Source organism: Lepidothrix coronata, unplaced genomic scaffold (assembly GCF_001604755.1).
Source record: "Lepidothrix coronata isolate B3197 unplaced genomic scaffold, Lepidothrix_coronata-1.0 Scaffold13, whole genome shotgun sequence".
NCBI classification, from domain to species: Eukaryota; Metazoa; Chordata; class Aves; order Passeriformes; family Pipridae; genus Lepidothrix; species Lepidothrix coronata.
This window is the reverse complement of record NW_016690193.1, coordinates 1,676,371-1,700,150: the sequence shown is the minus strand read 5'-3', so window position 1 is coordinate 1,700,150 and position 23,780 is coordinate 1,676,371. Positions and strand designations below refer to the sequence as shown.

Here is a 23,780-nt window from a genome sequence, read left to right as displayed (position 1 = left end):
GCAGGGTCTCATCAGAGAGAGAAAAGCTAACATGAATCCCATGGTATTATCAGAATAAGTCTCCTCTGAGAAAAAAACGGTAGAAGGGATTTTCCAGACTTTTCAGAAAAGGTTTTCTGGCTACATGTTTGATAACACAGACAGCAATAGAAAAAAAAAAAAAAAACAAACATTTTCAAACTCTCATTCTTCATTTTTAAAGAGGAACTCTTGCAAGGTGGGGGTAGTGATGACAGAAGACTGGACTCAGACCCCAAATGATTGTTTTCAGCTATGGCTGTTCCTGGGATCACAACACCACTAATTCCTATCTACCCTACCTACCCAGAACAACAATAGAAGCTGGGATGCTCTGGGGACAGTGTCCAGCCTGGGACATGATGAGCCCTGATAAGTGCAGTGCCTGGCAGCAAGAGGGGCAGATGTGGCATGTTGGGACCAGAGCCAGAGAAACTGAGTGAACCTGCATAGCTGGCTTATGCTTCAATTTGAAAATTCAGCCACCCAGCAGGAGAAGTGGGCAGAGGACTGTGACCCACTGACTCTGGAGAGAAGCACGAAGCACTTCTATCAAGCCCTTAAGTTCAAGACAGTGCAACACCTGAGCACAAGAGAATGGAGAATAGTGTCTGCAGCAGTGTCAAGCAATGGCTCTGTCACTAGCATTCATGTGAACCTCTCATCTGTGTGCTCTCTTTCTTCTTCACAACAGCTCCCTCTTCCTCAAGGAGACTCATACATGTCACAATCGTATGCCTTCTGGCAATGTTTTTAAAAACACTTGCTTTGTTCTCACACCAAAAATAAGCAGGTGAGATGGAAATCAGTGGAGTTGTGCTGTATTGTATCAGTGCCAGATTAAAACCAGAAGGGACAGCTCCAAGCATGTCAATTGACTATGAGACAACGTGGTACACTTCAGAAACAAACTGCTCACAGGCACTTTAATCAAGAACTGTGGGATGGGAAATGCCACTGTAAGGTGTTCAAGTAAATGAGGGAAAAAGTGTGACAGCCCCTGGAATTTTGTTTTCACTGACTCATCTAAGGATAGCTATGCTTTTTACAAACATCAGTTCTTCAAATGCAAATACTATTCAGTGCAAGGAAGAAATAAGAGCAGGATTAGGGACTGTCACTCCAAGATAGCACACCATGGAGGAACTGTTCGCTAATGAGAAAATCCCTTCTGGCAGAGAAGCAGACACAGTTCAAACTCTTAGGTTCCATGTAAAAACTTTAAAAAAGGGTTAAAATAAATGGTACCAAGATACTTCCCTGTGAAACACAGAATGAGAGAATCAAATAGGTTGAAAAAGACCTCTGAGATCATGAAATCCAACCTATGATCCAACACCACCTTGCCAACTAAACATACCAGCAGAACTCACCGTAAGAGGACTATTGTAGTTAATTTTGTCTGTGGTGGGCACTGTGCACAAGGAATAGGGGAATGCTACCCAAGAGCACATGCACATTTAAAAAATGCTTTGTTTAAATAAAAGCACGCATTCAGAGAAGAATATACTTACCAGCTGCTGTTCTAAAGAGGGGATAGAATCATGGTGGCCATAAATTATACTGGGGTTATACTGGCTGAAGAGAACAGGATAAAACACCTTCTTCCCTGGAAATGACAATGGGTTATTTTTTTAAAAGGCTGTATAAAACACGCTTCCATCTCTTACAAGACGCTGTCCAGGCCAGACAAAATCCAGAAAAAATTACACAAATTTTGCACTGAGCCTATATTCTTTGCATAAGAATGTGAACATGAGGATATCATTAACAAAAAGAAAGCAGATGCTGAAGGCAAGGGATTCAATCACAGTGGGAGCAGGAATTGTTACAACTTATTAACAACTGATTTACAGTAGCTTCATTAGCTATTCAAAGACAAGAATACTATGGTGAAGGCTTTTATACAATAGGTAAAACCTGTTGAAAGACAATATACTTCATGAGTTCTAGTACCTGGCTGTGTGTTCAACCTGCAGGAGTTCAGGAATTCAGCTGTGAAGTATATGTCCACATCGCAAAAAAAGAGAACAACATTGTTTCCTTTCCAAAATCGAGCACCAATGTCTAATCCTTTGCCCCTGGAAAATTCTTCATTCAGCTGGATGAAGGTAAAGTTCTTGAAGTTTGCTGACCTAGAAGGAAAATATTCAGCAACTTACCCTGTCCATACAACTCTTCACACAAGTCAGGGGTGAGAACCCAATATGAAAGAATTAACCTAGAAAGTTGTAGTACCACAGTTTGAGAGCTGTTTGAGGGAAGAGATGTCCTCTTTGACTTTTAAGGAGATTTCCACTGGGTCTACATTCAGAGCTTGACCTGTGAATCACATGCTAGCATTTCTGTCACAGGCTTTCTTTGGGCAGACCTCACAAAAATCCCAACAAGACTTAGATTGACAAAAGTATCTTTAGTATGCCAATATAAATTATCTGTGGTCATATTACTGTATCTATACAAGGGTATTGTTCCTACATGGAGATGATAACAAAAGATTACGCTGCCACATGATCTTCACAAACACAGCTATATAAGCAAACTTAATAGACCAGAACTGGCCAAAAGAATCCAGTTTCTGTGTGCTCCACTCGCCTTTGGAAGTCACCTTCCAGTCCTAACAGTTAACACCACTTTCAAAGGCACTAAAGCATTATCAGTGTGGGAGAAAAAAAAATAAAAGCAAAGCTGCACTGAGGTAAAATTCAGTAAAATCTGTTTGTGGTTCTAAAAACCAGTGTCACAAAACCGTGGGTATGGGACTCTCTGGGTAACAAGTTTTTAGTCTATTAAAAAAAATAAAAAAGCCATTTTCTCCAATGCAGTTTAGAACTTTTTGGCCCAACTACAAGTTTGAACAGTTATGTAGTCTCCACATTACAATCCAGTGTATGAACAGCGCACATCAGACGTTCAGGTACTTACCTAGAGGTATTTTCAAGTATTGATTTGACTTCATTCATTTGTTCTTTTCCAAAGTAAACTACAGTGAGGTGAATTCTCCCATCCTGCTGAATGCCCATTTCCCTAGAGAACAGAGACAGATCTCTGACTTGTTCCAGAAGTTAGCTTTCTTCAATAACCTACATCTGCTGGGGAAGGCAGAGTAGGGTGAACCTTGGAGGCATTCCTAGGGGCATGATTCACTGACAAGAGATCCTTGTCCTGACAAAGGAGATCACTGCTTCTGTCATATGGGACAGAAGTCTATCTTTCAGGCAGAATAGGATCAAGCTCTCTAAGCACTGTTTGTTATATTAGTAGGAGGACACTTAAAACAGGCCATCCAGCCCCAGCAAGAATGATGAGGCAGGCAACAACTCCAGCACTTATAAGAATATGAGAAGGGGGATTTTAATACGTACCTTATCTCATAACCTTGATCTTTTGTAACAGATACTCCAGAATTCAGATCTTTGGCATTTACTAAAATCTAAGTATCAATCAGAGGTCAAATCTGTAGCCTAAGAGTAAGACCAATCAGAACTAATACTAGACACTATGCTTCACTTGCTCTAAGTTTAGTCAGGAAGAGTTCATCTATAATCAGCAGAGAGATCAGCATAACCAGAGGGCGATTTTTCTCATCCTAAAACAAGCACCTATCAGATGGCTAATTTAGACAAGGAGCCTATTTTTAGATGGCTGTAATTAGGCAAAACAAATCCCATTGTAAGAGTCAGTATCTGTTCATAACACAGTCTTAGGGGCAGCTATTTAAAGTTACATCTTCAAACATCTCTGTGCTGAAGATTAAAAGAAGTTTAAAAGAGTAACTATCCTGAAAGTTCAAATACATTTCCTTTGTGCTTCTTATTGCCTTAATATTTTATCTAATGGGGCCTGGTGTCTGGGAGCACTGATTCCCCTTTTCCTTAGAAATGTTCCTTTGCAACTACTGGCATGAAATTCTCATGTTGCCACAATTTCATGTGCCACAAACAGACCAAGACACATAAGTCACATATGCAAATCAGAAACCCTGATGACTGGACTATAATTGCTTTTATTGCTGATCACAATGCATTAAGCAGACAAATGCCTTGCAGTCTATAATCTCAAAAATGTTTTGGTGGTACAATGAACTGTTATGTAGAAGTAGCAGTGAATGAGGACAACTCCTAAAATTGCATCTTATTTTCCAAGTAAGAAAAAGCAAAGGCAGCACTGTAGTGGAAGCTCACCTGAAATTCTGCATGAATTGCCGAAATTTGCTGGCTCTCTTGGCCAATGGCACAATGATGTTAATAAGTGTGTCAGCCATATCGACATTTTCACTTTTCACTTTCATTACAGGACCAAATGGCCGGAATAAAACAATCTTCTTAAACTGATGTTTTGTGTCTCCTTTGAAAGTCAGCTCATACAGTGTGCCTTTATTTTTTTCTGTGCGGTAGATCCCTGTTTGAAAACAAAAGTGAAGAGATTTTTGGATTAAAGCTGGACTCCTGGGTGAAAAAACAGGATGCAGTCTTCATTTGCTACACCTAAATTGAGAATAGAGCAGAGGCCTGAGATATTTACTTCTAAACCAGCACACAGTCCACCATGGTTTGGAGGAGGCTGTCACTCTGGCAGGGACACAGCCCTGGGTTGCCGGAGCTATTTGGTATTCTTGCAGGCACATTTCTAGGCTTGGCTGGGTTACAAATTACTGAAGGTTACCAACTGCTCACACTCAGTATAACCCAGCAGACATACTGTCCTGATTTTTCAGACTGCTCCAATTGCACACTGCAGACATGCATGGTAATGGGATGCAGAGACACTGCGAAAGGCAGCCTGCCTCCCTGCAATAGGAATGATTAGGCCATCTCCCAGAAAAGCAATTTCCTGATGAGCACATTAATTTCATTCATTCTGGGAGGTTCTCTGGAAAGTCCCCTAATAATGATATGCAACCAGGCCTCGACAGCCATCAGCTTCACCCACTGCCAATCAGGACAAAACTCTCCTGTTACTCAGCTCTTGAGAGACTTTCATTTCCTTTGTGGCAATGACACACACTCCTGGTCAAGTAATGGTCTTCAAGGACAATGCTACAGAGTTGGTTAGAGGCTAGACCCGGGACACAATCCTGGAGACTGCATTAAGCAGTCTCCAAGGATATTTAATTCATACAAACATGTATTTATTTCCTGTATGGAATGAACTTTTGATATACTCAGTGGGTGAAACTGGTACCATGCCGAGGGACAGCATGAACTACAGAAATCCTTGCCATGCCTCACTGAAACACTATTCTGACACTTTGAATGAGAGCAAGTGTCAAAAAGGCTATAGATGTTACCCACTCTAAATGGTACTTCAGTCCCTACAGTGCATACCAAAATAAAGCTTTCTCATTGTCAGATCCATTAGGTTTAAGAAGGAATAATTAATGGCAATTCTAACTACTCATGAAGCCTCTGTAAGCATGTTAACAACTTAATCAGTACAAGAGTATAATTGCAATGCCTTCCATCTCTTGCAGAAGTTAAAGAGACAAGTAAAAAATGTCTGGAAAAAAACTCCTCTTGACTTGTTTTTCTTTTTTTTCCCCTCCACATCTGGTTATGAAGCACAGTTTCTTCTCATTATGAAAAACACCAAAATAATGCTTTTTTTCCCCATCTTGTTCATTCCCTGATGTGTAACACTGCTGTGCATCTGATCTGTAGACTGTCAGTTCTGTCTGTTTTTCTTGTGAAGGTCTGGGTCAAAATTTTCATTGAACAGCAAAGTGACACAAGCTCTTCATCTTGTATTACAGCTTTTACATTGATATAATCAAAAGACTAATGAGGTGTGATTTTTTCTGGTGAGAGTTCTGAGGACTGTCTTATCTTCACTATCATTCTGTGTTTTGTTCTTAATGAATGCTTCAATTGGTTAATAATATATGCAGATTTCCTGATCTGTTATTCACTTCATGTTTTATTTTTAATATAAGCTGAGTCAACAAATGCTCCAATCCTCCTTCTAGCATAGCAGATGAATCTAGGGAGATAACAGCTCCATCATTCTTGTACTGTTAATCTTTCAAAGTTGTGCCCTTGATTCCTCCTACCTTTTTCCATATAGTCTGCCCAAGGTGCAGACCATGAACTTGAGATCACCTGAATGGTGACCCAGTAGTCCCTTCTTTTCCTCCTCATGATGGCCAGAGAATGGAAATCTGGGCCTTTGAATTCTGCTCACCCATTTATTCTCACAATGCCTGCTGATGACCCGAGTGTGTTGTTGGGTGCACTCATCTGGGAGGCAGTTTTTGAATACAGGTTTTACAAAGAAAGTTTGTGCTTGAAAGGTTAAGGCAACCTTTTGACATTAAGATAAACAAAACTGTAAATTAAATCTGATTTGCATTTTCTCTAGAAAGAAATAGGTATGACTATTTCACACATTTGACATAGTGAACTGACATTTTTCATAACAAAGACCTAAATTAAATTAACAAATTTAATAATACCTACCACACAACATCTCAAAGTCTTTGCTTCTGCATCCTGTTCTAATCCAGACAAGAAATGACAATCCCAAAAATACCCCTTCCCCAGAGATATGTACTACACCATAGAGGAAGCCTTGACAAATAAGAAGTACCTTAAAGCACAGTGCATGTTGTGACCAGAGGGGGGGTCCCTCCTAGTGCTATACACACAGGCTGCTTCTAACTCTGTAGTTTTGTTCTTGTTCAGAAATTCTACTGCAGCTGAAAGCAAGCAGTTAGGTGAAGGCAAGGTTCCCTTGCACAAAATGGTAATCCAAGAATTTATTATCCTAACATTTTATATTGAAGAGAACTGTACCCAAGTTTAATGCCTGTAATTTGATTTCCATTTTTAAGCATCTTCTTTCCTTTTTTAATTATCATCTTTTTAGAAGCAGAGAACTAAGTGATTTGCCCAAGATCAGGCGGTGAGCCTTGGAAATGAGTCTGAATGTCCTGAGTCATTCTGGGGACTCACCCAGCAGAATATCCTTCCTTTTACAATTTTTCTCCATTTCTGGAGGCACTACTTAATTTGTGCCACCAGGACTTTTTAAGCGATTCAGAAAGATATGTAAAGCAGCCTGAATTCTAAGACATGAGCTACAAGGAGAGGAAAAAAAGTAGTGTCAAGAAAATAATTAAAAAAACCTTTTCCTGAAAAGATTGCTCCTGAAATGAAGGCCTTGGAAAGGCTAGATGCTCACTATGGATAAAAGAAGGTTAATCGATCATCTATTGCTTCCATTACAGCAGCCACATTTCAGAATATGCATCATTCCTTTCAGAGGCAGGGAGAAAAGTTAAAGTCTTTGGAAGCCCAGTGTAAAAAAATAAACAGGAGCTCTGGGTCAGCAGAGAGAGTAGCTCTAAAATGAAGGAAAAGAACAAGTGAGAAGCAAAAAAAGACCTGGGCTGAAGGGTTGACTAAAGAGTGGTAACTGTCCAGTCTTCAGAGCAGCAATTTCCAAGGTTCTCTAAAGAAATGGTAAATACCTGATCTCTAGTCAAAAGAGCAGGCAAACATGTAGATTCACCTACATGGATCTACATGAAATGGGTAACTAGCCAACCAGAATGCATTCTTAACAAAATGCTGGTGAGTGGATGACAATTTTAGCTTCAGTTCCACAGACCACAGGTTTCAGGACTTCCACTGTCACTAGAAACACTCTCTGGACCCATGCTCATTACTTGTCTTCTGTTAGATGTTATAGGAACCACTTATTAGGATTTATCAGCATTCATTGTCCCCATTTTTACTCTGTATTATGATGGTCTTCCCACTTCATGTGCAGTAAAATACAGCATCTTAACCTTCGAGGAAAAGCATCATCCTTTCTCCCAGTAAGCTTTCAGGGCAAAATTGCATCAGGTAGCCCACCATCACCAGTCAAGCCCCCTTGAGAAATCAAAGCTACTCTTTTCCATTTGTATCTGAGACCTTATTTAAATTTTCGGTCACTAGACAGCCACGTACTTCAAGTAGGAAAACTTACGATACAGCATATTTGACAGTATCACGGCAGGGCATTTCTTAAGCAATCCAGGGATTTTCTGGAACTATTCCTGTTATGAAAGAGTATCACCAGACAGTTATTCCATTCACTTATGGAACACACCACTCTGGCTTGTCAGAGTCTCCAAATTATTATCTCGAAAATGAATTACTCCCAAAACTATTCAGCTCTGCTGCTACTTACATATACTAATGACCAGACCTGTTATCCTGCTCACTGAGCAAGGGACTTTCTATTGGAAACAGAGCAGTCCTTTGCCTGCTTATAATACACAGAAATTTCTGATTTTTTCCATGCTGGTTTTTCCTGACTCCTCATGGCAGAAAACTAGTGAACTTGGTCCAAAAGTAGGAGGAATAAGGGGGAGAGGGGAGCACTGTAACAGCTGAACAGCCCAAGTGCCTCTGTAAAGAGAGAAGCAGAGCAGCAGCCAGATGGATACACGTTGGGCTCCAGGGAGAAGGTGTGGCTCCCTTGGCTTGGAATAAGGGGGAAAAATGGAAAATTCCACTACGTGTCAGCTATTACTCTGGAAGGAGAACTGTCTGAGAATCCTATCCAAATTTCATGTAACAGTAATTCTGCTGAGGGGGAGTTTAACTCAGATGTAATATACTAGGGTCACAGTCTAATTCCCACGCACAAGGCGCTCTGTCTAGAAACTGCAGAGGGTGCAACACTTATTTTAAGAAATCCCAGCCACAGAGACAAAACATATCTCCTTAAATGTAAGAAGTGTTTGAAGAAACATTTTCTCTCTGCAAAGACAAGAATAAAGGCACAAAATGAAGAAAAAAAAAAGGGAGAGATATAGACCCTAACTGAGTTTATTATCCCATACCACCACCCTGCCTAATGGCATATGTTAGCAAGGAACTAGCACTGAAAAAGTGCCAAATATGATCCACAAGAACAGAAAAGTCTGCACAAGGGACCCAAGCAAACAAGATTAACTTGTATGACTCTATGTTGTAGTGAGACTCAGGGTCAGCAACATGTTTTAGTGAAGCTGGTGTCAAAGGCTTTGCTGAACAGAGAAGAAACAAGGACACAAATCTCACTTACCAAGAGCAGCAGTTTAGGTTTTTAATCCTGCCTCTGATCCCGATTACCTGATTTTCATTTCAGCACCTGATCAATCTTAAGACGAGGACAGTTACCTCCATGTTTAGCATAAGAGATGCACACAGCTTTTGTGTGCTATTATTGCTGAAGTAGCTGGAAGATAAAGACTAAGAGGGTTAAGTGGTATTACTTTCAGTGCAGACCTGGGCCACCTCTCCCAGAAAGCTCCAGATACCCTGGGCAGTTCCAGAAAATGCATTGGCTGGCTTGGTGTCTGGGTAAATGCAGCCCATGGTTGCTGCGTTACTAGATTTATATTAAGCTGCCAGAAGCTGACATAGAATCCAGCCTATTACTAACTTGTTGTGTAGACAGTGGCACCTGCAGAGCACTGTTTCCAAAACATGTTGTGAGTCCAAACTATAACTGAAATGTAAAACTGGAACTGAAAACTCCATCTTCCCTTCACCTGCTTGAGTCACACAGAGCAATGGATTTGTTTGTGCTTTGATCAGTGGTTTTTGCCATTCTTGGAGAATGGAGGGTGGAGGAAAAGAGTGACAAGAGATGACAGAGACTTCCAAAGGAACTCAGCAGGGAAATCTTCTGCCAAATCTCTTTGTCTCCAGTCCCAATGCATGGATCCCTGCATTTGCAAACAAATTGGTCTGCTGAGTGAGAATGAGAATTTGTTCTCTTGCACCTACAGAAGCAAAGGCCTGCCCGGCAGGTGAGGACACAAGGAAGGTTTCTTGAGCTCAGACTGACCTGCACATGGGGCTTCAGTTTCTTGAGCTCTGAGTCGCATGCAAGGCTTCCTCCCTCCAGAGTATTTCACCATGGTATGTGAAAGCCAGCAAGACCATTAGTGCATGAAGAACCTCCACAGAGTGAGCATTGCAATGTGCATCTCTTCCCCAGGGCTTTCTGGGGAAGGCACATCAGATTCTGCCTTGTTCCCCAAGCACGGCGCTGGTACCCAGTCAAAGACCCTCGATGGTGCATAAAAGTGGGCTCTAAACTTAATGAATACTAAGCATTGTATGGCAGGAAACATCTTCCTATCTTCTCACCCTCTCCCATGGAAGAGCTGATGCCAAAGAGTCATAGACGCTTGTTCAGCACCTATAATAAACTATAGAAACATATTTTGAAAAGATAAACTGAACAACAAACAGAAAGGAAGAGAATGGAAGCATGTAGTTCCAGGATGCATTCAAATGCTGGCAGCCAGAAGCACTTCCCAGGTCTCTGCCCACCCCCTGGTCCTGTGTCTGAGCAAGAAGAATTGGACTGGAGTGGAGGAAGTGCCTGGAGCAGAGGGGAGCAAGGACCTGCCTCAATGAGATCTCCACAGTTTAAGTAACTCACATCCCTGCCATGGGAGGCACCTGCCCAGCTGGCAGGTACATCCCAGCATGGTTTCAAGAACCTACTGTCACCAGAGAAACATACAGAGTGGAAAATAATGACTGGCCAATGCACAGCAGCAGTAGTTTGTCCTCATCACATGGAAGACACATTTTGCTATGCTCTGTTCATAAAAGCTTGGTGAAGAAAACAACCCACAGCAAAATCACTAGTGATTTGTGATCAGCACATGAGAGCAGTCATTCCATAAAAGGTAGGCATCTTACCCACATCTCTATGTCTGCAGCACAAACATTTGAAGATGAGCAAAGCAAGTTTTTTCTCCTATGCCAAGTTCACCTAGGTCAGATGTGGATTAAAACTTCCATCTCCCTCAGCAACTCAGTCACACCAGAACTCCTCACCAGCACTATGTGGCCCTTTTAACCTGCTGTCTGCATACAAACCTTCAACGAAGTCGGAGGCTGTGTATACACGGTGCTTTGCATTGCTGACCCCCTCTGGTTTGTTCAAACTCCCAACTCCTAATTCAATCACCTCTATCAACTCATCTCGCTTATCCTTCCTTACAGGTTTCTCTTCTGGGTGGCGTGTCAGCCCCGTCTCCAGTTGATACACCTTCTGCAGGGTAAAGCTCTCAAAGGGCACAGCCGCATACTCCGTGGACAGCTTAACACCGCTGTGCACCTCTGCTTTGTCTACTTGGGAACGCAGGAAAGCCAGCAGGTTAGCCTGGGCCTTCTCTGGGTTACTTTGGTCAAGCCAAACATCCAAGGGGTCTGGGTACTGGCTCTGCATCTTCTTAAACTGCTCGGCTCTGCCCTGGAGCTCAGCCTTCAACTGGGCAATTTGTTTCTTCAAGCTGACAATGTAATTGCGGTGTTGCTCCTCTCGCTCTTGCAGAACAGCTTCATATCCCTCCTTCACAGTCGGACTGTGTACCCTGGGCAAGGCAAGCTGCTGGTTGTCACCCTTGGGTGTACAAGCCAACATATAAACAATAGACATTGAGCAACAGGCCACTACCAGCAGGCCTACTAGTCGGGGGAGAAATAGAATAAATCCTCGTCGGAGCATCATATCTCAAAAAGCAGAGTCTAACCCCACACACGCAAAAGTTCTTACATCCATGCAGTGCCACAGAGGCCTCTGGACTTGGAGAACTCTTACACAGGTGCATGTATGTGCAGGAACTGACTTGTCAGCTCTCTTAAAATGTGTGCTCTGCCTCTATATCGAGTTCTCTCTGGTGTTTACCCAGCAGGACCAAAAGATGAGCTGTGAAGTTGACAGGACACCTCCTGATCCTCATGGCAACATCTATGTTGCTGCAATGTGATCAGATGGTGGCTGATGGAGCCTGAGGATCTGAAAGACAAATGACAAAGACAGTCATTCAGACAAGCAAGAATTTGGTCATTCAGTTCAGATCATTTAGAGTGTTCTAAGAATTTACCTTGTTTCTCAGCTGCTCTGGCAGATCCCAGAGCTGTGAAGTACTTGGGCCAAGACCCAAAAGATGCCTAGATCCTTATGTGGGAAACCCTGTATGAATGCCTTTAAAGTTAATAACATCACTTGGCCCACTGCCAATGAAAAACTACTCCAGGCCTCAAAGTCTGCCATGCTTTAGAAATACTAGGAAGTGCCTAGTGGCCAGATGCTGAGTTGTTCAGTTCATCCAAGCAGTGATGGCTCTCCAAGCATTCCCACCTCTTGGAGCATTCAAGTTTTGAAAGGAAGGCAGTCAGTCCCACAGCTACCACAGACATTTTAGCTTCCAGGCATGTTTTTCCAAAACACCAGGGGGTAAATATGGTCCATTTGAACCTATGAAGCCTGATCTGGAGCAGAAATTTGATAACCAAAAGACTAGAAACTGTTACCAAGGCCAATTACTGCAACTAACATTGTTTGACATATCCTACCAGACGCTCCCATAAAAAGCAAATAACTAGGGATAGGATTTTTTTAGGAACATTCAGACCAAGTCTTACTCAAAATCAGGGGAAGCTTTGTTTCTATTCTAGGAGGCTGTTCTCATTGAGCACTATTTTAACTTTTCAAGGCCCTCTTCTGTTTCTCATAACATTATAAAAAGTTAGGCAACAATGTACAGTACTACTGGTTTTTTCCATGTATACTCTCTGCCCAGGACTAGCGACCACAGAGAAGGTTTAGGGAAAGATGGCTTAGGTATTTTTTAAAATAAAAGAACTTAAAACTGGGAACACTATTATTTTTAATAAAACTTCCTCTAGTATATGTAGAAACAGGAAAGAAAAATTAGATAGTTGAATGTGAATATTGATCTAGCTGTAAACTACATTAAAACAATTGTGCTGAGAACATTAACAGTGGGATTTTCAAAATCCCTCAGTTTTGGCCCAAACCCATGCTGGTGCAAGGAACTTCATCGTTTACTCAGCTGACTGTATACTTAGGGCAAGTCTGAGTAACATCCTAGATTACACGGTGACACTGCATTGTTAGACTCAAATGCAATCAAATTAACCCCTGAATGCTCTCCCCTCAGATGCATGCATGACATCATGACACTCTTTTGACAACAGAGATTCATAGACCTTTCAGACATACATCCTTTATGGCAGACCCTTAAGTAAAAACAGTTTAACTAAGAATAAGACTTTCAGTGTTATTTTCAGTTATTTCTAGTCCTGAGTCAAAGTCTTACACAGGACTTTTTTATCAACTGCCATGTGACTTCCCCTCCTCTGTCTTGGTTGATTATTACTCTAAATACAGCACTTATGCAGAGATATTTCTGATGTTTGAACTGTTATCCTTATTTTATCAGTTTGCAGAGCTTCTGGAAAAAAACCCCAACTTTTAGAGTAGAAATTGAGGGGGCTAGACTGAGCTATAAAAATAGTGCTGTGTTTTTCTCAGAGTAACGTTGAATGGCTATTATAGCGTTTATATGATTCTCCAGAAAATGTCAGCATTTCCAAACGAAGAATTGCTGATTTTGAAGAAAATATTCAAGCAGCAGGAAAAAAAGGACAGGCTGAAGTTGGTGCTCTTACCTTTTTGATCTGATCTTGTCTTTGGAACATCTTTATCTGCCACAGCTTCTTCTCAGCTTGCCAAAATCATCCCTTGTTTATCTCCCTTCTTATGCCCTTCCCAGAAAATACGTGTACTATGAAAAGCGCTGTCAGCCTCGGAACACCTCTTCATTGCTTTCACATTTGTCAGCTGCCTACATCCTCAGTCTGTCTCCTGTGTGGTGAAAGGCTGTAGTGGAGACGCTTCCTATGGATGCACTATAAAAGCTGGCCTCCTGCAATGTAAAGAAGCTTGTCAAAGCGGGGAAAATTAATCTGGGCATTTCTAACTGTACAACAGATCTGGCTAGAAGACTGCAAGAAGGTAGTGTGCAGGGAGACAGGGTCAGGAAGTGGTGAGATGTAGTACATAAAACACTGCTGTGCTTGTATGCTTCACTTCACACAATTAGTCCATTGACTGAATTGGCAGAAGCTGAACATCACTGAAAGGATTAGTTGTGCTAACATGGTATAAACTGAAATTACATCTCAATGGCTTAGATAAACACACTATTTCATTCCTATAAGCAGCAACATATTCCAGTTTTGGGTAAAGAGCTCTTCAAATGTTAACCTTAAAATATATGTCTGTGTAGACAGCTATCTTCACTAAAATACAGTATGTCTCTCTTCAGGGTACTCTTTCTTTTCTATATAGTTTTCTGGTTTGTAATCTCACCCATCAAAGATACATCTTTATAAACACTTCAGGACAGTAAATTAACAGAGCTATTTTGTCCTTTGAACCACCATTCTCCTAATAAAAAATTGAGGCCATGGATTTTCACCCTCTTCACAGGGATTTTACCGTCATGACTGGAGGCATCCTGATACCAAGCATTCATTGCTTACTTTCTCTTGCTGGTTCTGTCTTATTGAATTTTACTGGTAGCTTCAGTGGCATTGCCTTACAGTGACTGACATTTAACTATACAGCTGTTACTGTACTACTATCTCATGGACATGCTTGTGAAAGCAGTCCCAATCCATGTCAGTGCCAAAAAAAGCAGATTACTTTAAGTCAACACTGAAGGTGGTCACAGCTAAGGCATCTCAGCTGCACGGACAAGTACCAGAAAGCCAGGGATGGTAACTCCTCCTAACAACCGTTCTGTTGATTTCACCAGACCGACAGTTTCACACCAACTGAGAGAGAGCCTGAGATGAAGAGAAGACAAACTGAAATGTCTGTTTTTTTCCAGGAACTGACAAAAACACCTCTGTATTTCACAGCAGTCAGCTGCATCAAGTAGTCTCTTTGCAAAAAGAAGCTGTAATGAATATGCAGTGACTGGTCTGACAGCTGAGGAAAAGGACAGTAATTCTAAAAAAAGTATTGTTTTGCAAAAACATCTTCAACCTCAGCTCAACCTGTTAGCCCAGCCAGAGGTCAGCCCAGCTCACAGAGGTGCTTTTTACTTGCTTTCCAGGAGCCTGAGCCTGAAAAATTATCTAAATACTGAAACAGATTCTGTCATCACTGTAAGCACTGTGTAAACAGCTCTGCACAGTGGAGGGTGATGCACCCAATCACAGAGAGAGGAAAAAACTTCAGAAAGTTGATTGGTTTGAAATTTTGGATGGTATGCACCCATCACTGTTTCTCATCAACATCTGTATTTTTAATGGACTGTAGAATTACAGGAAATTTATCTCTGCACAGAAATGACAATGTATTTCAAGTCTCAACTTTTGACTCTCAAAAATGACACGAGAATTTGTGCAGAAGAAAGGGACTCAAAATATCTCTGTATATGTCTCCCCTCTGAGCTTCACGATTTCCATGCTCTTCAGGTTGAGGACAGAAATTAATGGTAAAAGCATTGGCATAGTGAGTGCATTTGCATAGGCAGTGATCTCTTAGCACATATGGCGTGGGTAATGCCAAATAGTTCCACTTTTGCAAGTACTTTCTGCCACAGCTTCTTATTGTAGGTGTAACTCAGACTGGCAACTCCCATTTTAGCTCACAAATCTTTTTGAAATGCCTTTTTTTTTTTTTCCAATGGAGGCAGGAAACGGCAGAAGCTGTGATTAGGTTTTGTGTAGGTATTTGAAACATCTTCATTGAATAGCAGCACACGTCACAGGGAGATTTCACTAGAAGCATATTAATCTCTAAAATGAGCTGCAGGGAGGAGGAAACAGATGTTTCACCCAGACTTTAAGTGCCTTACAAAAATAGAGAAAGACATTCTTCAGCCACTTGGCATTTGCCTTGAACTTTTTAATTATAAGGACTGTGCATAGCACTGCAGACAAATTAGTCTGCTTTAAATGTTAGGAACAAGATTTTTGCTCCTTGACAGAAATTCAAGCCACTCAGCAGAATGGAACATGTCACAGGGATTAAAATCTAGTTTTACACAATTTAAGGTGCATATGCACTTTATGCAAAAATAAATTATATTTCTCCTTAATGCCAAATCATGATTTCTCAACTGCTTCTCAGCCCCATTCTTCTGCCCAGGGCCGAATTAAACAAAAGGTTGAATAAAGAAAAAAACCTGTCTGATAAACTGACTGGGAGCACCTTCATAACCTTCCTATATTGTCCCATTAAAAACGCTATCACTGCTCCCTGCTCGGTTGACACTAACACATCCCAAACCAACCACTTAAAATCTTAACATCTAGTTTGCAATTTTCAATCCAAATAAAGGATTGTTAAGAACTAGTGTCCAGAATGAAAATGCTAAATGCCAAATACTTGAAGACAGTAAACAACTTACTGTAAAACTCTTCATTTCCTAATCTTTGATTCCAGAGTCATTTTCAACAGAAAATCTTACTTATATTGTCACAGATGCTCTCAAAAAGAAAAGTCTCATTATCTAACCCTGCCCACAGAAAGACAATTATACTGTTCCCCTCTAAAATGAACAATTACAGTCTGATCATCTTGCAAACAGGTTATAACATACATCTGTTAGAAGCTGACTTCAAAACAAAACAAGAAACCCTCAAAAGCATTAACATTCCTGGAAATACTATGTCTTCTTGTCAGGGAACTGAGAAGTAGCTGCTTCATTCAAGAAGTAGGTTACGTTCAATATACTGCTATAGGTTTCTCACTCTGAAAGTTACAAAACCAATGCAGAAGTCATAACTTTTGCCTTTGTTAGCACTCTGGACCCCACTGCTGCTAATTTGAGTTCCTCTTGCCAAGGTAAAGCAGTAACGTTATTTAACAGGACTACCTGCCATGCCACTTTAGCTGAGTTCTGAGGTCTGTGTCTACTTGAGTTGGACCATCCACTTACACATGGTCTCAATGCTCATGTCCTTCCCAAAGACAGTCTAGGACAGAAATCAAGGCACTCTGAAAGCCTTCTGCTGGTATATGCAGTAAACATGCCAGCGTTGTTGCAACTTTTACAGTAGCCATTATTGCTATTACAGTAGACATCCAGTAATAATTATTTCTTCTACAGCATCACTACTTCTATTCTAAATAGAGTACTTAAAAGGCATATTGAAGTCCATTTGCCCTGCCAGTGCATACACGTTCTGTGTGTGGGTTTTTCAATGTGGATACACAAACAAGAATGAAAGCGCCATTGCTTTCCACTCTCCACTGTTAATCAAATTGAAGTAAAAAACCCACATAAGTTAAACAACTAACTTCTAGCTGCACCTGAAAAGAACCAATTTAACACCTACAATTATCTCCACACTCCAATAATACCATTTTTTCTAATAAAAAATCCCAGTACTTTATGTTACTGCAACAACACTCCCTGAACTGCTTTCTCTCTCCCAGAACAATGTTATCCGTGAAAGACTTGGCAGTTTTCACAGGTCAATAACCAGCAATTGCAGAGGTCTGTATTAGGAATGTTATTTTGTGTGTAAGATACTCAGATTTCCACTTTACTGCTATAATACACATCCTCAGCACAACTTTTAGCTGGGGGTACTATAGGGCACTTCCAAAAGCCTTTACAAGACTTTCTGTGAGTTTCCACCATTCTGTGTATCCTTCAGTAGGCCATGGGACAGATGTATACCTTGTCAAGCTCCTAAGAGAAAATGCAGAGAAGAGACGACAAGCATGCACTGCTGCTTCAGAGATGCTCTGACTCACAAAGACCATCTCCATGCTACTTCAAGACAGAAATTACAATGCTTTTTCTCTGAAGGTCTTTTAGTATTTCCTGATTAAAATAAATAATAGGATAAATTTTGCTTATCCATTTAATTCTGAACTTGGGAAAAAGTATTGTTATTTCACTTTGAAATGTTTACTTATCCTCCCTCAGCGATTTACACAAGCAAAAGAAGACTGACCGCCACCACAGGAACAAGCAGTCATTCCTTTTAAGAATGAAAATGACCACAGTTTCACAAAAGAAACTCAGATCAGCATGAGCAAGACCTGTAAAAATGAAGGGATCTACACCTATGTATGCACACACTGAATGCTTGTGGATTTTGACCCATCTCTTCATGACTGTTACTTAAAATATTTTCTTGTACAAAGTGCATACTTCTATCACTTTATGCCAGGAGCCCTAAGGATTCTGCCAGATGTACATCACAGTACCACAGCCAGACTTCCAATGAAATCTGAAGCCCAGTATATGCGCACTCATGATGGTCATGAATCAGTGAAGGTTTAGCACCTATCTAACTAAGCAAGAGAGTTGTTTATCCATTGCTAAAAATGAACTACCATGCATGACTAAGTTATGTTCAGAAACAGGAAAGCCTAGCTAGGCTGGGCTGCAGGGCGGAAAGCAGTTTGTGTGTGTCACAGTATTTATCTAGGACTGCTTTAGTCCAGGCTATAAAAGCACTCATATGTTTACCTGCCATCAGTCCAACCCTTCAGCTCCGAGTGCACAGTGCAATGAAAGCCTTCTGCTTTGAGAAAAGCCGTTAGGTGATGAAGTACAGTAACAGTGAATTAAGGTATCTATCCTATCAAAGTCCTTGTAAGGTAAAAGTAGAGTTTCACGATGTCTGAACAATCCAACCTGACCTGGAGATTATATCTTCCTCTCCTTGCCAGAAATCCCTGGTACAGCTAGAATGCCCTGTACCAAGCTAGATATGGATTTGAACTTCATTAACTCCAGCAGAATTGGCAGCAGAAGAGGTTTCCTCTCTCCTGAGTCCAGCATGTGGGAACTGAGAAGAGACATCTGGCTCCCACAAGTCTAATGTTATATTCTTATGGTAATGCAGAGCCCTACATTTTGAGCTATTTGTATCTGAAATCAAATTTGCTGGGTAGTGTGGTACCAATACAGTGTTTCAAATAAAATAATTAAGAGTAAAGGTGACAACAGAAAAAACATCTTGGTAGTCAAGGTATTAAGGTTAGGTAGGTTATCTAGGCTGAGCAAGAATTATCAGGATAGGGACTAATTTTACTGTTCAGCTATGGTTTACATTACAGAAGAAAATCAACTTCCTAACTACTAACTAATAACCAGGATGCCAGAAAACAACTACAGCCTGGTTCAGTATTAGACAACTTACCCAAGCTCCACACACAGCTCTAAAATATGCAGCATTAACAGCTCATGTACCAACAAGGTACAACAGGCTCTGCTTATCTGCCTTTTCCTATCAGTCTGGTCCGTTCTGATCGACAGGAAGAAGCCAGGCTCCTAACTCAGCCCCCATTTCCTTCCTGCTCCAGGTTAGTGCTTACTGTGAAACAAGACATGCCACAAAGTCCCGTTTAGTTCATCACCACTGTTTTGATATGTGATTTTTGTCAAAGACAAACATTTTCTTGATATACCAGGAAAGAGTCGCCCAGCAATTCTTTGAAATGCCCACTCTCTTTCAGTTGTTTCAGGGAAACATTTTTTCTCTTTCTAGCAAAAGTTTCCAAATATCTTTTTCTTTTTTTTTTTTTTTATTTTGGGCTTACACAATACTTGAATCTCTCCAACTTCACCTTCATCATTAAACTAGCCAATTCTTTATTATGGGAACTTGAAAAGATAAATCATAGCAAAGTCTCTGCAGAAAAGGTCTAGGCAGAGAGGAAAAGAAAGGAAGGTTTTCTATGTTTACTATTGTAGGGTCTTCTATCTACTTGGCCATTAAATTCTTCTTCCAAAAAGGAATTGAAAAAAACCCTGAGGACAATCAAAAAATGAAGAACTATCCTGCAAAATACAGCTATCTACAATTGACCTATTCAGGCCAATTGATTTTAACAGAATAAAGATATTCATTTTTGTATGATACTTTATCACTTATATGGATTTATTTTTAAATAAAATATTTCAATAGGTTGAGAATGCCTACTTTGTTTTAACTTAACAAATCATAGTTCTTCAAGTTTCCACTTCAGGACAGGTTTTGTGGGTTTCTTTGAAGATGGCAGACTGCACACAGGTCCACAGAAAACTGCTTTTGGTCAAATAGCTATAAGAAAAATTATTCTTTTAATTTTATGAAAAATGTCATCACATTTCTATATCCTTTAGTTAAGTAAACCAAGCCACGTTTTCAAGTGTTAGTGAGATACCTGCTCAAAGTTACTTCAGTTTCTGAGTTTTCATCTCTGATACTCAAATCATATTGGAAATGGGATCTATGCTTTTAATTTCTTTATGAGATACCTCAATTCAAACAATCAGTCTGATATACTACTTTACACCTGTTTGATATGCTAAATTACAGCCATAAATGTAATTTCTCATTGGTAATCATGAAATTTCAGTTCCCTCATTGACTCTATTGGTTTCTGGGTTAAAACCTGTAGTTTATTAAGGAGATTTTAATTGCAGTTACTGCACAGTTGACAATAGCTCTTAAAAAACCAGCCATTCAGCTAGAAACACATTAAATGTTAACAGTTTATGCAAGAAGCATCCTGGTTCTCTAACACAGAGATGATTGATAAGTAAAGCCAGTTTCCCTTGCCAGTAAAAGCTATCTATTTTTCCCCTTTTGTTACATGAGAGAAGTACATCCTGCAGTCAGGACAGCATTTCCTGAAAAGTTCCAAAGAGCCTATCCCTTGAAACAACTTCATGCAAAGTTGTGAAACACACAATATGAACTTGCTCTATAACACTTTTCCTCACTGTACTACAAAGGTATCTGGCTTGGTTTGATTTACCAAGTCAAGTATCAAAGTTGACACAAACTAAACCATTTTTTTTAAAGGATAGTTAATTTTTTTCTTTTTTTAAGAAAATAGTTTTCTGCAATTAGGTATAAAGCTTTTCAGAAAAAAGCAATAGGAAAAAAAATTATAATCTCACAGCCTACAAGAATATTTGAAGACATTTCCTTATGAGATGAAGCTTCATGCTACTGCATCTTTGTTTCTCTGCATATGGAAACCTGCCTGCAAATGATACCATTATTTTTTATTGCAACAAAGATTGGCTAGAAAGTGTGCTGGCACAACTACGTAAGCTACTGAAATAAAAAGAATCAGTTGCTGCTGTGCCTTTATGGATTTCTCCCTTCCCCTCCTTTTAATACAGATTTCTGTAGAATATTAAAATCATACTATTTTCAACAAGAACCCATAGCAGTTAAACTCAGAGGAAGATATTCCTGCCCTCAAGCCAGTGCCCTCTAGTCTGCCTATTTTCTAATCCGTAGGAAAGGAAGTGTAGCTGTTTTCTGTAGTCTCTTACAAGTGTACATTGTCCTAATAATTTCTCTGAAGGGTTTAGTGTAATCATGCAACACATTCTGGATTACAGGTCTAAAAATGTAAATTCCTTACAGTGATAACTGTGTATTATATGTAAATAACTGAAAAATTCAAAGAACATAATTATCTTCTAGACAATCATAGGCAGAACTCTCCCTTGTTTACTTTAGGAGATATGCATGCTGAAAGATCTACTCACATTACCTAAGATCTCAGGCTCCTGCTGAATTATCTCCTAGACTTCATCTACCCACAGCAAGAATCAGATTCCTGCTGGGACCCCAGGGAATTTACCTAACTTAACCACCTAGTCTGTCAGATGCCAGTGGGTGGCTGGAGCAAATTACCTATGCCCCAGACCTCCTGTTCTGCATGACTATTTGCTGAAGAGCTCTCAATCACACTATGCCAACTAACTAATTTTACATAATTACAGTGTCTTCATTACTGCAGAAAACTACAACTCAACAGAGGTAACATGCCAGGAAGTGAGAACCCTCCTGATAACTGACTTGCTCCCTGTAAGACTAATCCAGTGTCCTACTGTTTATTCATTTTATTAGTGATTTCAGTCACTTTTACAGGATTACTGGATATCAGGCAACCTGTGCAGTGCAATAGTTCAATGTATCTCCAGCAAGTCCAACACATCCAAGATGCACTCAGCAGAAAATGGAAAAAATATAATGAAAACCAGATGTTCCTGACCTCCCCTTTGGTTTTATACATGCGCTTCTGCTTTATCTCAGGTATTCTACCTCAAAAATGTACAATTGACTGGAAATATTAAAAAAAGGCAAGAACCAAGCACCAGTTTGAGTTAACAAGCTGCTTGCCAGCTGAGGAGTCATGCATACATCCATTATTACAAGTCTGAAAATAGCAATTTTTTGAGAAGTTGTTAGAACAGCAAAATGTGGCATGTGGATATAAAAGTAATACGTAGATAAAAGAAAAAGATGGTGAGAATCTATTGCAAACAAATGGTTAAACAAATAAAGCCATTTCACCCCAGCTTCAAGTAGCAAACATTACCATCATTATCAGTGATGTCAGAGCCAAGTGCTCTAGATGGAGTCTTGCTGCATTCCCTTCAGAATGTCCAGGCTCCCAGGCAGTGGGGTCTATTCCAGAGGAAAGCTACACAGACTCCTTGCAGTCCTTGAACACTCTTTAGGTGTTCTTTCTACCCATTTTGTATCACCACCAAATAAGCCTCTGCAGAACAATGATGTTCCTTGCTGTTCAACACTTTGCACAGTGGAAGTCAGGTCCACTTGGGGCCTCAGTGAATCTGTTGTGACAGCAAGGCATCAAATACCAGATGTGGCCCATAGCTTCTTCATTCTCCCTAAGAGATGCACAGGTCATTTCAGAGGCTCTGGCAGAACCAGCTTGGCTGCTCTACTGAAACAACATATTAGTGCTGGCAATAAGCCTGGAAACTTTAAATGTGGTACAAACTATGACTTCATCCCAGAGGAAGAAGGGGAAGAAAATGGTAAATACCTTGAAGTTAGAACTCTGGAATTTCATCCAGCCTTCAAAAGTAGGAGCCTAAAACTAAATACTGTGCACATATTGCAGCTACACAGTGAGGTTCCTCAGCTGTTGGTAGATCTGGAATTTCACACCAATCTGTCAGACAGGAGCATCTAGAAGGAATTTGAGGAGCAAATGTGAGGCAAATGCCTTGGTTGTGATCTCACAGCATCATTTTGCGTTTCCTTCTTTTAAGAAGCACATGACCTCAGGATCACTATTTTGATGTGTGCACCATTTCCTGGGTTGAGGCTCTGCTCACTCCTTCTTGACTTGCAGAGGAGATGCCTCGTGAAATTCACTCCCTCCAAGCACTTTCTCCTTTATAAGCAGGAAACTGTTTTAAGGAGGATAGGTACGGACATAATCCATAGGTTGAAGCTACAGAATGGGCCCTTCCTGTACATTAGCACAGGAAGAAAAGGATTCACAGTTTGAAGGGAACAAGAGGAGCAGCTGAAAAGCAGCTTCCTCAGATGCTGAACTGTGTATGGGGGTCCCTCTAGCTATGGGTCCCTAGTACCCAGCCAAAGAGGGCAAAAGGAAAGACAACTAACTGTAACGAGTGAGAAGACTTTCTTTTAGACAGACTCCTTTTCCAAAGTAATTCAATCTAAGAGTCTTTTTCTGAGTACACACTGCACTAGAGGCTCATGCAATAGAGTATTTGTTAGCAGCACACTTTACAGCTTGAAAAATGTAAAGTTCAACTGCTCATGCTCCAAAACACTGACAAAACACAGCCATCCCTCAGCCCAAATCCACACTTTGGCATAACACTGCAAAATGCAGGCTATATTCATTACAAGGTTAGTTCTCAGGCTTGATCCATCTCAGTCTGCAAAGCTGACAAAAAAATTCACAAAATTACCATAAAATGCTTCCACCACACCCACAGAAGACAGTTCAGCTTGAAAAGTTTGAAAACTTTCTACACCAAAAGTGTGTGATTTTGAAGACCCCATCATGCCCATTTCCTGGTGTTACAAACACCTGATCAGTCTTAGCTGGAAAACGCTGCACCCATCACGGGGAACACTGAGAAAGCTCTCTAAAGGACACACCACTTTTTTCACCAGTAT

General features: G+C 40.5%; 1 protein-coding gene across 4 annotated transcripts in view; it reads right to left on the bottom strand.

The window, feature by feature from the left end:
* The window catches only part of CSGALNACT1 (chondroitin sulfate N-acetylgalactosaminyltransferase 1), a 45,559-nt gene that overhangs the window by 8,100 nt on the left and 13,679 nt on the right, over positions 1-23,780 (bottom strand). For 3 of the 4 annotated variants that reach the window (XR_001873303.1, XM_017805978.1, XM_017805979.1), the window contains 6 exons: positions 13,494-13,750; positions 10,893-11,814; positions 4,203-4,419; positions 2,944-3,045; positions 1,975-2,153; positions 1,533-1,627 (listed from right to left, as the gene is read on the bottom strand). Coding sequence is in view for 3 of the 4 variants with exons in the window: in XM_017805978.1 (XP_017661467.1) it covers positions 1,533-1,627; positions 1,975-2,153; positions 2,944-3,045; positions 4,203-4,419; positions 10,893-11,526 (1,227 nt within the window). In the remaining variant the exon portion in view is untranslated. Of the gene's footprint in view, positions 1-1,532; positions 1,628-1,974; positions 2,154-2,943; positions 3,046-4,202; positions 4,420-10,892; positions 11,815-13,493; positions 13,751-22,665; positions 22,800-23,780 lie in introns of those variants that run through there. The other variant, XM_017805980.1, reaches the window with a different exon arrangement.